We start from the raw sequence: 18,519 nt of genomic DNA on the forward strand, positions 1-18,519 counted from the left end.
TGGCCACTGTGTCATCCTCCAGAATGGGCGGCTTAGTTTGGTTAGAACAATTACAGACATTTACTCTGTTGTTTGCCATATTTCTGTAGTTATTCCATCAATTGTACAGCCTTCTGACTTGGTAATGATTTGGCTATTGTTCAGATTTCATCTTCTGTACTAGTTCTAGAAGCAGAACTTCTAAGTTATTTTGGATGTAGACATTTCTACTTTACAGAATTTCAGTTATACTTCTATGTTTGACCTACTGGGATCAGTTACTGTCTGTCCATTGTTGTCTTTTAGCATACAAGTTCAAGATTGGGACCTCTTTCTGAGTTTAGAGATTGTTAAAAAGACTTTCCTTGTCTGTTTCCATCTTCAGTATCTTTACAGATGTTGTAATACTGCTTCTTGTCACTTCTGACAGCTTTTTGAAATTTTTGTTAACTTAGTTTTTGAAATAGTTAGTTCCCTATTACCAAGGTTCTTTATTTCCAAAGCACATTCTGATGTTCCTGAAAATGGTGGGTACATGATTAAGATGATATCATGGAAACTGATAGGCTTTCTTTTTTAGCTTAACTTGCAACTTGCAAATGAGCAGTTTGTGATATTTTCTAATGTCATACCCTGACCATGTATATGCTTATAATTATGTTTTCTCCTCTCTTTGTATCAACAATAAAGTCAGTTTTATTTCTCTGCATGCCATCTGGTGATGTCTATGCATATTTTGCTTGTTGAAAAACTGTGTTAGTAATGAAAAAATCATTGAATGGCCAAAATTGATAACTTGTTCTGCTTCATTTTAATTCCCTAAGCCATACAGTCCAACTACATTTTTCTTAGTATTTCCAACTTTGTCTGTCCACTTTCCAAATCACAAGCAACACTTTTTTGTTCATGTTCTATCAATTTCAAGTCAAACTTGAACATAAAACATCAACTTATTCTCCTGCACTAATGTTGAGCATAAACACAGATAATTGTGATATCTAAAGATTTTCTGTGAAGTCTAATTAATATTCAGTCATTTCAATTTCCTGATGCCTAAGATGTCAATGTGCAATCAATTCATTTCATCTTTCACTGTGTTAAACTTACCTAAATTCAGTTGCTTCACTTAACTTTTTTGTGTTCCTACTGTAATTTTGTTTACACCTTCAGATTTTCTTTTCCTGTATAGCAACATCAACAACTAGACATTCCTAATGGTTTTAATATAGTCACATCATAAACACATTAATAAAAGATCCTCAGCTTGTTTTTAGTAATATGTTCAGTGCTACCTGACTTGATTATCAAACACTATATTGTCAATTATTTTATATTTTTATAAAAATATAAATTTTTCTAGAGTTTTAGAAATACAAAGATAAGACTAATAAAACTTAGAAAAATATAAAAAATAAAGAAAACAAGAAGTGCAAAAAGATAGGAAATAAGAAATAAGAAAAAACATGCCTCCTCCAGAAAAACATAAACAACTTCAGTAACTTAACTCTTTTCTAACATTTTATTAAAAATATTTTTCTTCTCATTCCTTCTCAATAACCAAATTAAAAAAACTGATCATTTGAGTTTTTACCAGAGTTAACAGTTAAGAGCTAACAGAAAATACATATTTTAACCTAAATCTAATAAATCCATTTTGTATTCCAATTTAACACTTTCTCCAAGAAATTTTTTGTCATTTATAAACAGATCTTTAAAGGCTCATTGTTCAATCATGGTCAAAAAGAAATTCCATTAATAGCTATTAGAAACCTGATGAAACAATCCACTTTTTATTTCTTGTCTTTATTTTATTGATCCTTAATCTCATCAAATAATGTCCCGCAAGCTTTTTTCTTATTTTCCCTTTGTCTCCTCTTAGGAACAGCTTCATTTGTTTAACACATCCTTTTTGCAAGTCCAAAGTTAGAGTGCTCCCCAAGTTGTTCTTATTGTTTCTATATTTCCTTTAATTATTAAGACTTCAGGTGGTTTCATTTGTAAATTCATTATAGTATCTTCTTTCATATCACTCTTATATTCTGGCATTTTAAAATCCATTTTCAGATCCATAGCATCTTTTCCTTTATCACTTTTTTTTTAAATCTTAATTCACATTCAGATCCACCTCAGTCTTCATTTTATCCTATAAAATCTGTTTTTCTTCTGTATTCTCTTGTATAGTATCAGACAATACTTTAAGTAATTTCTGAGTACCTTAAACATGCTTGCTTTAGTTTAGCAACTGGAATGACCTTCACAGCTTGGATGGCCTGTTTGATTATGCCTCTTACCTTCCTGGCATTCTCCACTCATCCTTTCTAGGAATGTCTCCATCCCCTTATAATGGTAGGGGAAGGAAGTTATGTCCATTTTACTTAGTCTTTTAAAAAGAGGCAACTTGGGGAAAAAAATCCAATCTTTTATCAATGATAGGAAGTGAGGAGGGAAGATTTAGACGTAGATATCTGATCAGAAGGTGATAGGCAACCTGGCAAACCACAGCAAAATGCCTGTGGGAGGCAGTGACTAACAACACCTGTGGGGAGGGGGAGGAACTTGCCACAATGCATAATAACTATTGATAGCAGGTATTTTTTGTAGTGAAATGGAGCCACCAAACTCAATAATGCTGTCTGAGCTACTACGTTAGAAAACACTGCAGGAGTCCTTGATTAAGGACCATGAGCTGTGGTGATGTAGTGGTTAGAATGCAGTACTGGAGGTGACTTCTGCTGGCTGCCTGCAGTTTGGCACTTCAGTTCTCACCGGCTCAAGATTGACTCAGCCTTCCATCCTTCTGAGATTGGTAAAATGACCCAGCTTGTTGGTGACAATATGCAGACTCTGTAAACTGCTTAGGGTGGGCTGTGAAACAGTGAAACAGATAGCAGTGCTATCCCACAGTGGTTTAAGCATTTCATAGTCATATGATCACCATTTGCAGCCTTCCCTGCCAGCTTTTCACAAGCAAAGCCAATGGGTAAGACTGCAAGTCACTACCTATAACAGAATGTGGGAATGACCTGGGGGATAGAGGGGAAAAGAAATTGCCTAAGGAAACAATAAAGCAAGAGGGGCAGGATTCCCCCATTGGTTAACAGTCAGAAAAGGAAACTTAGAAAAGACTTGCCCTAATGGATCAAGCAGTTAAAAATAGCAGTGGGAAGTTTTTGTACTTTCAAACTTGCAAGATTCTATTAATGTAACCTTATAATAAAGTAGATATAGCTCATCTAATTCTGTTTCCTATCTGGTTTACTCTGGAGGGATGATATTCCTATTGCCTTTTTGACCAAGGACCCCCACTATGGAATTCCAGATCTCCTATTCCGTAGAGCACTCGTACCGCAGCACCCCTTCTCCAGCCTGCACGCACTTGTATAGCGTCACAGCTCCCTGTCTCCAGCCAGTGCATATTCAACCAGTGCATATTCACCGCAGCAACCCTCCCAACCTCCCTTTGTAACCTCTGCTCACTGGCCAGCTTGACAGCCACCTGGGATTTGCAACTACCAGTCAACTTCCACATTCAAGCCAGTAGCAATCACAATGTGGGATCACACGAAATTCTTTAATGTCCCCAAATTTTTGTTTAATGACAGAACAGGACCGCAGGGATTGCTTTGACTAAGCAATGCTTTAAGTGATGTACTTTAAGTCTGTATTACTTAATGACTGAAATCTAGTTGAAATGACCATTTCATAAGCAAGAGTACCTGTAGTTTTGATGACAGGCAGAATTCCTTTCCTAATGGGCTGAAAATTGATTCCTAATCTTGAAAGCCACCTGCAACTGAAGCCACAATTGATGGTTTATACTCAAACTAGGATGGATGCTCTAGTTTACTTACAATAAGCTTCCAGCAAAAATAACCAAACAAATTAGGGAAATTCTGTTTGAAGTAGGATCAGTGGTTCATTCTTTTAATCATAGACTTGTTTTATAATTTAGTTTCTTAGAAGACCAGGAGTCTTAATTTATTAGGCATGCTGTTAATAAGATGGGTAAGTAGTGTTTGGGTAGCATGTAGCAGCAATCCTGATAAATTCTGGAATGTCAGATGTTACATCTAGATTGTCCCATACAGTCCTTTAAATACTGTTTGTACTATTAATACGTTTCAGCTAAATACTTCGTGCCACTCCTCGGTCAAGAGAATGAATTCAGTAAACGAACAATTGAATATGAAGTTTCTTTAATCCCCGAGGGAAATGGGCAGTTCAAAAATGTGAAAAACAAAACTATTGAAAAAAATCAGTTTGAAATAGTACAAAGACCTGTTTGGGGAAAACTATCCTGTTAATTTCAGGGTGAAATCCTAAGTAACATTAAACAGGCAGTGAAGTTTTATTAAGAAAAGTAGCATTTTTACATCACTAGCTTTTCTTAGGAAAGTACATTCCACATTTTATATATTTAGTAAAGACAATGTCGGCTGGCGGCCCCCAAGGGTAGGCCTTCTCTGTTGGAGCTCCTACGCTTTGGAACAAACTTCCCCCTGGTTTACGTCAAGTGCCTGATCTTCGGACTTTTCGCCGTGAGCTGAAAACGCACCTGTTTATTCAAGCGGGACTGGCTTAGAAGTTTTACTAAGTTTTACTAAATTTTAACGGGGGCTATTTATATTTTAGGGTTTTAAACTGTTTTAAATTTTGGCCATCTTGTAATATGTTTTGTTTTAGTCCTGTTTTAAAGTGTATATTGTGGATTTTTATTTGGCTGTACACCGCCCTGAGTCCTTCGGGAGAAGGGCGGTATAAAAATTGAATAAAATAAATAAATAAATAAAATTTTCTTCATAGATGCAGCCTTTGTAATTTAATCTGATCAGTTTTATAACCAAAAACTTTTCCAGGATGATCAGTTTTATAACCAAAAACTTTTCCAGGATGAGCTAGGATCCAAAACATACTATGTAATTATATTACTTCCTCATGAAGTTTCCCCAAAGCCTTTATAGCTCCTTCCCCATAGTAGTAGTCTATGTCTCTTCAAAATTTTCTTAGGATTAAGGCCTGCAAGAACTCCTCTCACTTCAAAGACACATTGCCTGCTAACTGCCATTCATTCTGTCCCTACATTGAGATAAGGTCTACTGCCATCTGTGGAATGGGTGAGGCTGTATTTGGACAAATGAAACTTAGTAACTCAATAATAATAATAATAATAATAATAATAATAATAATAATAATAATAATAATAATAATAATAATAATAATATTTTAATTTGTATACCCCCCTTCTCCCGAAGGACTCAGGGCGGTGAACAGGCAAATAAAATACAAACAAAAACATACACCATAATTAAAACAACCCTTAAAAAACTGATTCAAAATTAGCCAAAAAATTTAAAATAACCTTATACCCCATAAAAATTACAGAATTTAAAACCCACAATTAAAAATTAAAAATTTAGAATTTAAAATCAAGCCAGTCCAGCCAAACGGAATAAATAAGTTTTAAGTTCGTGGCGAAAGGTCCCGAGGTCAGGTAGTTGTCGAAGCCCGGGGGGAAGCTCGTTCCACAGGGTAGGAGCCCCCACAGAGAAGGCCCTCCCCCTGGGGGCTGCCAGTCGACATTGTTTGGCTGACGGCACCCTGAGGAGTCCCTCTGTGGGAACGCACCGGACGCTGGGAGATAGAGGCCGGCAGTAGACGGTCCCGTAAGTAGCCCGGTCCTAAGCCATGGAGCGCTTTAAAGATGGTAACCAATACCTTGAAGCGCACCCGGAAAACAACAGGTAGCCAGTGCAGTCTGCGCAGGATAGGTGTTACGTGGGAGCTTCGAACCTTCCCTCAATAACCCGCGCAGCCGCATTCTGGACTAGCTGAAGTCTCCGGGTGCTCTTCAAGGGGAGCCCCATGTAGAGAGCATTGCAGTAGTCCAGACGAGAGGTAACGAGAGCATGAGTGACCGTGCATAGGGCATCCCGGTCCAGGAAGGGACGCAACTGGCGGATCAGGTGAACCTGATAAAAAGCTCTCCTAGAGACGGTCGTCAAATGATCTTCAAAGGACAACCGACCATCCAGGAGCACGCCCAAGTTGCGTACCTTCTCCAACTTAAATGAACATATGAAGTCGAATTATAATTAATGGTTTTCAGATTAAATCAACTTGAAATAGTTGTTTCAGATGTTCAGTTTGAACATGATGGAAACATATAATTCAGTATAGGTTTCTATTCATATCTAATTTTTGCTCATTAAAATTTCTTCCACACAGACATTGTCCAAGATACCCAGAAAAACCATTCTTAACTGTTTCAGCTGCAAAATGCTCCCATAAATTCTATAAAGGTTAAATATGAGGATATTTTTTTTAAATTATTTTGGAACATTCATGGATTCTCTAATAAATAAATGTAATAAATTAAGTGTAATCCTGGGATAATTTTATCTTGAGACTGGTCCTATTATCTCTTAGTAATTATTAATATATCAGAGTAAAATTGTTTTGATTTGGTTCATTAGGATATGTCTAGTTGCAATTGGGTTCAGGTTAAGAGCTCTAACAACAATTTTTAACCATGGCTTTTACTTGTCTTAATTATAACTTCTGATCATGGTTACTATTAATCAGGCAATAGTTTGCCAAATCAAGGCAGGACACTTATACCACCATCACACCCCAGACTTTGCTATTCTGATTTAGTTATTACTCTACCATCATCACCCATTTTATTTAAAAACAGAGGTTACTTTTTACAGCAAAATAACTAGGGAGAAATTCACCTCCATTCTGCTGGATCTTATCCAGTTAGGTCACCATAGTTTTGATTTTTTTTTAAAAAATGAACAAAAGGAACTGAGGGGGAATGTAATTCTCTCTCTATAGTTATGGTGTATCTGATCACAGTTGGGCCATCATGGATCTGCAAATTGTTGCTGTTGTTTTAAAGGGACGCCAGATATGACCAGTGCTTAGCCAGTCTTTACAAAAGTGGAGGGATATCTGAGAAGAAGGTAGTGTTGCAAATGACTATAGACTATAGCTTATAGATAAGGGTGGTCTGATGTCTTGAGTATGGACATGAATAATACTAATCATATAGTATTGTATGCACATGCAAATAAAGGGTTTTTTGAGCTAATATAAAATTGTATTGATTATATTAAAGACATTTTGCTTATTAATTTTTGGCTTTGTTAACATTACATACTGGTTTTGTTTATATTAAGTCATGGTATCTTTACATGAGTTTTAAAGTAAACTGCAATTTTCTGGGTTCACAAACCAAAACCATAATTTATAAATCATAGAACCAAATTATATTTTGCTTGGCAGGATACATAAACCTAATCCTGTAACTTCACTAGATGGCTTTAGGCAAATTTAGGATTTAACCCATTTACATCTCTTAGGAGAGAACTGAAAAAATTTGATTGATATTGTCAGGTCTAATTTTATATGAACAATCCATCAAAAAGATATTTACTTGGAAGAATACCGTTGAATTCAGGAAGTTACAACTCCACGTATTCATGCTTAGGCTTTAATCCCAAAATGCTTGTCACACTTTTATATTCAAAAGACATCTCCGTCTGTTATGCTATGCAGTCTAACCCACTCAGGATAAAAAGAGGAAGTGCAATAAAAAGACTTAAATGTTTATATATACATTAATTTGCTAGAAAATATTCATCAAAAATTATGATATACATAGAAATTTAAATTTCAGTTCAATAAAAACAAAAAACCAGAAATTAAATTAAATTAAATTAAATTAATTGTTTAAAAGGTTACATGGAATATATACCGTGTTTCCCCGAAAATAAGACCCTGTCTTATACGTTTTTGAACCTGAAATAAGCGCTTCTTCTCTCTCTCTCGCACACACATACACATATGTTCACATATGCACACACATACACATATGTTCTCTCTCTCGCACACACATACAAATAGCTTAGGTTGCCATTCTTCTCAGAAATGAAATAAAATCTTATCTTGATTACTTAAGAAATACTTAACTATTTCATAGTTATTATGTTTAACTGCTTAATTTTGTTGCTTTGTTATAATTGCTTGGTTTTGTTCTGTTTCAGATTTTTCTAAGCAACAGTCATCATGGCCACAGAGATCGGATCCCCGCCACGGTTTTTCCATATGCCAAAGTTTCAGCACCAGGCCCCTCGGCAATTATTCTATAAGAGACCAGATTTTGCTCAGCAGCAAGCAATGCAGCAACTTACTTTTGATGGAAAGCGTATGAGAAAAGCAGTGAACCGAAAAACAATAGACTATAATCCTTCTGTTATCAAATATTTAGAGGTATGTTCAGGACTGCTTCCTCTTCATCTGCAGTTCAAACACATAGTACTTCGAATTCAGACTTAATGTAGAAAAGGAAAATAACAGCTACCAGATTTTAATTACCATATTTTTCGGAGTATAAGACGCACTTCCCATCCCCCCAAAAGGGGGTGAAAATTTGGGTGCGTCTTATACACCAAATGTAGCCCCGTTCACCCACTGGCCTTCACCCTTTGGCCTCTGCCTCCCACCATCTTACCTCCTTACAGCAAACAGCAAGAAGAAACATCCCATTTCAGCTCCAGCACAGCCTAATTAGCACAAGTTGATTGTCAGTTGGATCGGACTTCTGACTCTCAGCTATTTCAGGCTTCAGGGATTGCCATTGCCTATTGCTGCGCAGGCTTCTGCTGCTTACTGCAAGGAGGTAAATTGCTGGGAGCAGGTTTTTTTTTCTTGTGCTAATCAAGCTATGCTGAAAACGAAAGTGAAAGTAAAGCAGGCTGTTTGCTGTTTGCTACAATGAGGCAAAATTGCTGGCAGGCAGAGGCAAAGGCAGATTTCTTGTTTTCCTCACCAAAAAAGGTAGGTGCGTCTTATAGTCCGGAGCATCTTATACGCCGAAAAATACGGTATTTCTTGTACGCTGTACATTAAACGTCAAATCAAAATGTCCTGCAAAAAGAATAAAAGTATTCCCTTCATCCCTTCAAAATTAACAAGCTTCTTTGTGCTAATAGTTATCTGGCCACATTTCCTGAAAGACCTAAAGTAGCAGCAATGGCAGTGGAACCCCCACATCTTAAAATAATTATTTAAAAGAGAGAAGAAAGAAACACCAGTGCTTCCTTTCATTTCCCTATAAAGCTGACTCTAGATGGAAGAGTATGAAGTTCTAGTTCTTTTGAGAAACTATTTCTGTTTCTCAAAGGGCCTCTGGTGGCTCAGACTGCTAAGACAGTCTGTTATTAACACAGCTGCTTGCAATTACTGCAGGTTCAAGTCCCACCAGGCCCAAGGTTGACTCAGCTTTCCATCCTTTATAAGGTAGGTAAAATGAGGACCCAGATTGTTGGGGGCAATAAGTTGACTTTGTATATAATATACAAATGGATGAAGACTATTGCTTAACATAGTGTAAGCCGCCTTGACTCTTCGGAGAAATGCAAATAAAAAAAAAATTATTCCATATTGACCAGTACTCTGGTTTAATTAACTGATTTTTCTCTTCATTTTCAGAATAGAGTATGGCAAAGAGACCAACAGGATATGCGGGCAATTCAACCTGATGGAGGATATTATAATGATGTGAGTATATGTTTTTTATCATTTATACACTTAAATGTATAAATGCAATATTGCAGGCTAATTCTGCCCACAGTCTGGAGTTCGTTCCTGGCCAGCTGAAGGTAGACTCAGTCTTCCATCCTTCCGAGATTACTAAAAAGAGGACCCAGATTGTTGGGGACAACGTGCTGACATTGTAAATTGTTCAGAGAGTGCTATAACTATGGAGTGATATAAAAGTCTTAAGTGCTGTTGCTATTAATATTGATTTAATGTCATCCTGAAAGACTAAAACTTCCTGTAATGGTGGGAGAGGGAACGAAGGGTGGACATTTATGTTAAAGAAGCCTTATTTGAAAATCCTGTCTGAAATAAGTCTATTATATTAAAAAAGTGCTTTGTTTGTATGTAGCCACATACTTTACTTACTTTAAGTCTCTATTGAAATCTATTTTGGAGAGCTCACCATATAATTTAAGGGTAGTTTTTGTGCAGAATGGGCCAACTCGCTGCTGCCATTTCACTGCAGCCAACCACCATGGCCAACTTGCTGTGGCCAACTTGCCACTGGCCAACTTGCCCCAGAACAATTCTATCTGGGATAACTCAATGTGATAAATGTTGTCCGCCACTTTTTCTTTTAACATTATTTCCATTTTACAAAAATTGAAATAATGTTGACAAAAGAATGGAGAATAACATTTATTGCATTGAGTTATCCCATGTGGAATTGTCAATGACGAGTTATCCTGTGGCAAGGTGGCCATGGTGAGATGGCTGCAGCAAGTTGGTTGCAGCAAGTTGTCCTAGACTCTTTTTCAACAATAGGAAAATATAAAAATGCTCAGAAAGTGATGCAGGAATTAGCAAACACACCCAGACATCAACTAAGTAAGTTCTGGTGACATGTGCAGCAGACTCTCTGGATCAAGCTATATGAAAAAGGATTTTAGGATCGGTAGAATGTGTGACTGGGTTCAAGATATAGTCATAAAAGTTGACCCTGCTTGGCTTCCATCAGCAATATATGTTCTTTTTCAGACTGAGAGCCACATATCTCTATTAAGTGACAGTGCAGCCCCAAATCTCGGTTGTTCAGAACAACTTACATTTAATTTGGTCTTAAATTTAAATTAATTTAATTTTTAAAATTAAATTTAAAGTAATTTAAGATTAAATTAGTGTTTTAAATTTGAGATTAAATCATTACTTGGTATGATTTTAATATATTATCCTTTCTGCCCTTTATTAATTGTAGTTTCATAACAGTTTTTGGAAGTGCTCTGGATTTGCTCTCAGAGCTTTTGATTGGAGATGGATTTTATATTTTTTGAGTAATAAAAGCTTATAAAAATAACATTGCTGTGTTGCTTTGATTAAGCTGATATAACCTTTTTTCTTCTAGCTGGTGCCCCCTATAGGAATGTTGAACAACCCTATGAATGCTGTAACAACAAAATTTGTTAGGACTTCTACCAATAAAGTAAAATGTCCAGTTTTTGTTGTTAGAGTAAGTATAATGTTAATACTATATGATATTATGTCAAATCATTCAATATGTCAATCACTTTTAGTCTGTTTTACATGACCCCATGTTTTACTGAAACTTATTTTATTAAATTGAAGATATTGGTAATAGAGCATGGGACAAAAATAATGTTGATTCTGGGTGTATAAATAGAAACAAAGCAACATAGACAGTTCTGAAAAATATAATTTTGAATATATATTATCTACCTCACAATAAATTCTGCAGTGATATTGCAACAATTTTTGTCCTAATACACCCTTAATTCATGTTCATTATTACAGTGGACACCTGAAGGAAGACGCTTGGTCACTGGGGCTTCTAGTGGAGAATTCACTTTATGGAACGGTCTTACCTTCAATTTTGAAACAATATTACAGGTAAATCAGTACATAAATTGTGTGAACTGTATATTTTCTGTATTAAAATAGAAAACATTTTATGTGTATGGGAAATATTAAGAGTGAAATATTTCAAGTTTTATATTTTTTTACCATTAAATTTTTATAAGATCACTTGATTCTTGTACTGTCCTTCTAATATGAGAGACTGTTCTTTTTGTTGGAGAATAATTGACTGTATATAAATATATATCTGCACACAAAATGTTAAATTAAGTAGCATATCTTATAATGCTGTTGACTCTGTAATAATAGATTCAATGTGAGATAATGGCTAGAGAATTAACCTAATACTGGAGAAACCCATGCTCAAATTTTGCAATCAACAAAATATTTTTTTAAAAAAATCAACCATTGCATACATCTAAACACTCGGAAACATGCTGATTTCTGAGCCCAATGCCTCTAAGAAAATGCAGATTTTCAGTGCCTAACTGAAGGCCATTAAGGTCAGAGCTATCCAAATTTCAAGAATATGCTGTTCCATATGGCAGGCACAACAATAAACAAAGCATGCTTCCTAGGACCCATCAGATGTTTAATTAAGGGATCCAAAATATGCTGTTTCTATTGAATCTTTTGGGATGGGAGGAAATCTTTCAAGATAGGGAGTCCTACAAATAACCCAGCTCTGTGCCCCAAAGGGCTTTACATAATGACCTACCTTGAATTGCACCCAAAAACCTACTCACAGCCACTGCATCTTGCACAATAATTATAATTATATGGGTATACTGAGATGTATTCATAACTACCTACACCACAGTATTTTGAATTAGCTGCAGTTTCTAAATTGTCTTCAAAGACAGTTTTATATAGAGCATGTTGCAATAATCCAAATGGAAAAGAACGGAGATGAGCACTGCCCCCTAGAGTCGGCAATGACTAGCATGTATGTGCGAGGGGAACCTTTACCTTTACCTTAAGTGATTGTTAGGGCCTCCTGATCCAGAAATGGGTGTAATTGGCAGTAAAGATGTATTTGTGCAATAGTCACTTAGCACAGCTACTGTTTAAGTAGTTGACGGGCCTAGGTGGACTCCCCAGTTGTGTATGAGTTCCACCTTGGGCTGTGTAACACCATCCAGAACCAATTATAAGAAGTCAATGGGGACTTAAAACCCACAACTATTTAAGTCTTTCTGGGGTTGAGCATAAGCCTTTTTTATCCCTTTTAGGCTCTCACAGCCTCAAGACACTGAGAAAGAGCTTACCTCTAGAGATACCCAATTAAATCATCAACATGTTGATGATGATAATTTGATTCCATGTATTCAGATGACCTTACTTCACGTAGATGTTAAATAGATGTAGGGAGAAAATATAGCCTGTGGAACCCTGCAAAGCAGTGACTTATAGTTGGACCTCTCCCACTCATTAATACCTACTGGAACTGACTCTGGAGGAAGGAGAAGAACCACAGCAACAGTCTGAGTTGTTCCAGAATTATGTCATCATAAGTAGTATTGAAAATCACAGAGAGATCAAGGAAGACCAGAATAAATATACCACATCCATCCTTGTTCCACGAGACATTATCCATAAACATGATAAATACAATATTCAGTAATTTTCATGGTCTTCCTCACAGGATTGTAATGAGACTAAATTTGGGCATGAGATTTATGTATATCCTATTCTAGATTCCATGATGCAAAGCAAATAAATACTATATATGATTTCAGAATTTTTTTAAATGAGAAATATACATATGTAAAGTTTTAAATATAATAATATAATTACTATTAAAATAATGTGTGGATGCATATATGCTTTATTTTCTTTTCCAAGTGTGCTTGCAATACTTGTAGTAAAAGTGTTTATGGTATCACCAAAGTAATTGTTGAATTGTTCTTTCTGATTTTGCAGGCTCATGACAGTCCAGTAAGGGCTATGACATGGTCACACAATGATATGTGGATGTTGACAGCAGACCATGGGGGATATGTGAAGTATTGGCAGTCCAACATGAACAACGTCAAGATGTTCCAGGCACATAAGGAGGCGATTAGAGAGGCCAGGTTTATACACAATATACAATTTTCTGTAGTTACTATTTCCATGGTTAAACCGTTCTCTAAGTGTATTCTGGGTGCCAACATGCATGGGTATTGTCAGATTTTGGGAGATATCTCACACCATATGAACTTATTTTCTTTTGTTTCTATGATTTTACAAATATGCTGGTATTTCTCTGAAATAGTGTTGTCCCAGTATCTGCCTCTGCAATATGTTAGAGATGTATTTTTCTACTGCATTTTGCATTGGTATTGGTTTCATTTATATATGGTCATAATGTGTATTAGATATTCTTTTTTATGCTATTGTGTAAGATGACTATTACATTCCAAATAAAGAATTCAGTCTTTAAAAATATAATTGAATAAAATATAATGCAGAAATAAAAACAGCTCCATAGTTCTCACAATATTAGAAAGCAAAATAAAGTGAAGAACTGCTTGGCTTGGTGAGGCCAACATGTCCAGTAGCATGAAGGATCAACAGAGATTTCTACCTTCAGGACTCATGTTTAATACTGAATGTGTTCTTCAAGTTTGGAATCTAAAGCTAATGAGACATCTTTAGGACATCTACCTGGTTCAGTGTCAATACTCTGGTTGTCCAAACATATAAGTAGATGCATGTGAAGAATGTTAATATTCTAAGTGAGGAATACAGAAAAAGGATTAAAAAATATTAAAAACTGCCTGAAGAGGAACTGGAGAAACAAATTAAACCTACAACAGTATTCCCTTGGGTTTTGGTACTGTGCTATCCATTGGAGAAGATAATTATCCCTGAAGTACTTTCCACCGAACTTGTCACTTTTTTTGTAGATTAGAATTCTTTTGTTGGCCAAGAGTGATTGGACACACAAGGAATTTGTCTTTGATGCATATGTTCCCAGTGTACATAAAAAGAAAAGATACATTCTTTCCATCTTGGTTCAATATTTCCTGGAAAAGTTTAACAAGAAGTGATTTCATTTAAGAGCAAACTAATGTAGTTAGGAAATGGATTTCTTCACATACACTTAAGTTCCACATATTTCAAGGAGACCAATGTTTAGGCAATCCAAGCAGATTCTTCCCAAATCACTAGAAAGGCAATGATATCCATCCATAATTAAAACAGCTCCATAAGCATTTGCAGATCATATTTTCATACTTATAACAAGCTTCACCATTTTTGAAGCTTCTTCCATCATGATGATATTTCATTATAGAATTCAGTCTTATCTAAATGCCTTTTTTTAAAAAAAATATGTTGGTCTGACATGATTTTTTTAAAAATCAAATCGTATTAGCCCTTCCATTTGTCTTATTACAGGAAAACATTGATGAAGAAGAATTATATCTATTATTAATTTTTTCAGGATTCCTTTTTATATACTGTAGTTTTTTCAAAAGTAGAAAAATTTACTTTCATCGGTTTTGCATTTTTAAATCAATATAGCAGAAAACGATGCCTCAGTCAAGGGTAAACATGACAAGGTTCTGCGGACATTATCTCCATTTAATTGGGGAACCAAATTCAGGAATAACTGCTTTGCTCCACAGATGTCTATATGAGAACTCTTTTACAAATGAACTCAATTATACCAACAGGATGAAGTTTTTAATTTGCCATGCACAATATTGTCAGATGCCTCCATCAATATATTTTTACACTTGAACTAAATTTTGCCCTAAGAAGTTTAGATGATCTGTTAAATGCTGACTTCTTTCCCCTGCTGTGTGTCTTCATGTAACAGTTTCTCACCTACGGATAATAAATTTGCTACATGCTCTGATGACGGCACTGTTAGAATCTGGGACTTTCTCCGTTGCCATGAGGAGAGAATTCTTCGAGGTATGTTTCCAAAAAAGTACTGATTGGGATATTTCAGAAAGGGAAAAACTCTTTAGTTGCCCAATAAGAACTGTACAAACTAATTTCCACTCCAAAGTGTGACGCCACTTCCTTAATCCTTCAAAAGTTATGTCATAAGAATTTCAAAATTCAGTACTATTTATAACCTAACTTTGTTGTCTCATTGGAGCTATTTGTACTGTGGTTATTTCTATCCCCAGCATTGTTGAAACATCTTTTTAGGAATTCAGACTGAATTATTGATCTAATGTTTCAGTTTATAAGTTATTCCAAAAGCAATCACTCAAATAGATTTGCCCCTAATTATTTCAATTTTTACAGTTTTATTTTTAAATATGTCAGCTTTATACCACCTTTGAGAAATAGAGATTTTTAGCAAGTAAAAACCACACAAACATAGCCTATCTGGAATTCTTTGACTTTGCAACTTATGAGGTCACTACACAGTTTAGGGGTATCTAGTATTTTACCAGTTAATAAAAAAAAAGTTAGAGAATATGTTTTTAAAAGAAAAAATGTTCAAACAATATTCCTGGAATTATTAAGGATGCGAAAGCAATTTTAAACCAAGAAAATAAAAACTTGTCATTCCACTGCTTTTATTTTCATTGTATTTGGTACATTTTGCACTGATTTCATATTACTGAGAAATAAACTTTAGATAAATTTCTAGCATAGTTTTAGACTTGGATTGGCACTGTAAGGTTAGAAGTAAATAGCAGCAACTATCCAAAGATTATCCTGTTTTCCCCAAAATAAGACATCCCCTGATAATAAGCCCAATTGGGTTTTTGAGCTTATGGCAATAAGGCCAAGCACTTATTTCAGGGTTCAAAAAAATATACGACAGGGTCTTATTTTCGGGAAAACACTCCACTATTTTTCAGGAAATAGCACCCTTGCTTTGCATTGGGTTTGTTTTTGATATATCATCAGCAAGACAATTTGAAATTCAATCTAAGAAAATATCCCTATGGTGCTTTCAAAAATAAATATATATATATTTTGAAAAATACAAGAAATACATCCCCAGTCTTCAGGTTTCTGAATTGTGAGAACTTTATATTTGCACATTTCAGATTCTGCTCTTGTCTGATTCCCACTTTAATAAATTATACATATATTACATGTATTCAGTGTCTAAAACCAAAACAAAGGGAATATTTATTGCAATTCACTCAAACACCTGATGGCTAAAAAAATGGGAGCATTGAAAAGCAATCCAACTTCTTGTTCACTGTAATTCATTCCTTCATCATCTCCCATAGAGCGCAATGTGCTCTACATGGGGCTACCTTGAAGACCACCTGGTAACTTCAATTGGTCCAGAATGCAGCAGCATGCAGAATAATGGGTCCCCCTGTGTTTCTCCATATAAACCTCTTACGTGAGTGTCAGTGTCTTCCAGTTTGTTTCTGGGTGCAATTCAAGGTGTTGGTTATCACCTTTAAAGTCCTATATGGCACAGGCCAGGTTTTCTGCAGGATCACCTTTCCTTAAGAACACTTACTTGTCCTACCAAATCAGATAGGATGGGCATGCTTCTAGTCCCTTCCCCTAAATATTGCATCTTACGGGAACTAGGAAGCATGCCTTTTCTGTGGTAGTCCCTGAAATTCAGGAGGCCTCTACATTCCTAGCTTTCCATAAAGCTTTGAAGACCTGGATTTTCTGCCAAGTGCTGGGATAAGATGAAGTGAATACACATCAGAAATTCCACTTGGTGCCAGTTTTTTGTTTTAATATGTTTAGATTTTGTAATTTTAATATGGCTTGATTGGGAGCTGTCCAGAAAGATTGGTTATAGGATGGGTGGCTATGTAAAGGTTTTAAATAAATAAACTTCTATTGAGTCTTTATTCATATTGTGAATTAAATAGAAGCAGTTACATTTAGCAGCTTATATGTAAGTAAACTCCACTGAACTCAGTTGAACTTAGGTAAAATTGATAAAAACTGGATTGAAACTATATTGGTTTGGATATTCAGTTGCTCTTATATGAAGGGGGATGGAGTGTAGTTCTAAGATGGCACAGTGTTAGGCACACCTAGTTCTAAGGTGGCACAGTGGTTAGAATGCAGTATTGCAGGCTACTTCTGCTAATCACCGGCTGCCCGCAGTTTGGCAGATCGAATCTCACCAGGCTCAAGGTTGACTCAGCCTTCCATCCTTCCGAGGTGGGTAAAATGAGGACCCAGATTGTTGGGGGCAATATGCTGACTCTGTAAACCACTTAGAGAGGGCTGCAAAGCACTGTGAAGCGGTATATAAGTCTAAGTGCTATTGCTATTGATACATTTACAGTATTCTCTACTACATTGCACATCATTCCCAAAGAATTTCCAACTTTTCAACCACAGATTGAGAGATGTGGACTAATGATGGCAGCAGAAGAAAATCATTAGCTTCATTTCCCTCTTATTCATTGTCTATAAACTCTTTATATCAAGTATGTTTGATATTGAAGAAAATAACTTGAATATATTGAAGCCTATCTTCTTTGATATAAATATGTGTAGGCTTTGCAGCCTTGGGCTCTTACTGTTCAGGTGCTCAGCAGTCAATTGTTGCTGATTTTGGAGAAAATAGTAAGAGGAAGGTGTGTTGGATATATTTGCCATCTTGAGGTATTGGTGGGAAATAAATAAATAAAATAAAAAATTAGAAAAATATGAGTGCTTACAATAGTGCTCATTGGAAAAAAGAAATATATACTTTTCTCCCTGTCCTTTGCAGTAGAGAGAAAATAGCTATGTTCCTTCAAATTTTAAGCGACAAAGCCTTTAAACACTTTTTCTTAGGCAACTTTTTAAAGGACTATGTTTTCTACAATTCCAATCTATCGCAAGATGCCATAATTCTGTTCATATAATTTTGAAAATCTGTTTGCCCAACTTGGAGGGCTATTATAACTGATCTACAAAAATCTATTTGGCCAGTAGATGGCAGCAGAGAAATATAGAAAATGCTAACCCTTTCCTGCAGTTTTTTTTTTATTTTTGAGCCCAAATGTAGCCATAGTAGTCTCACTGTGCTTAGGAAACAATTAGAATATCCAGGTAAACAAAATTTACTTATAGCTGGCTGTAGTTTATGGTTGTACTGTGAAAATCAGTGTTTACATAACTCCCATGCAGTTTAATAATTTAATAAGTACATTCCCTTAAGGTATTTAGTATACATTTATTTTAACA

General features: G+C 35.6%; 1 protein-coding gene across 6 annotated transcripts in view; it reads left to right on the plus strand.

Annotated features, from left to right (window-relative positions):
• Positions 1-18,519, plus strand: part of WDR33 (WD repeat domain 33) — a 74,694-nt gene that overhangs the window by 7,683 nt on the left and 48,492 nt on the right. For all 6 annotated transcript variants that reach the window (XM_058187974.1, XM_058187973.1, XM_058187978.1 and 3 more), the window contains exons 2-7: positions 8,028-8,253; positions 9,475-9,543; positions 10,928-11,032; positions 11,335-11,430; positions 13,321-13,472; positions 15,206-15,303. In XM_058187974.1, the coding sequence (XP_058043957.1) occupies positions 8,050-8,253; positions 9,475-9,543; positions 10,928-11,032; positions 11,335-11,430; positions 13,321-13,472; positions 15,206-15,303 (724 nt within the window). In that variant the 5' untranslated portion in view covers positions 8,028-8,049. The remainder of the gene's footprint in view (positions 1-8,027; positions 8,254-9,474; positions 9,544-10,927; positions 11,033-11,334; positions 11,431-13,320; positions 13,473-15,205; positions 15,304-18,519) is intronic.

This window comes from Ahaetulla prasina, chromosome 6, assembly GCF_028640845.1.
Source record: "Ahaetulla prasina isolate Xishuangbanna chromosome 6, ASM2864084v1, whole genome shotgun sequence".
Taxonomy (NCBI): Eukaryota; Metazoa; Chordata; class Lepidosauria; order Squamata; family Colubridae; genus Ahaetulla; species Ahaetulla prasina.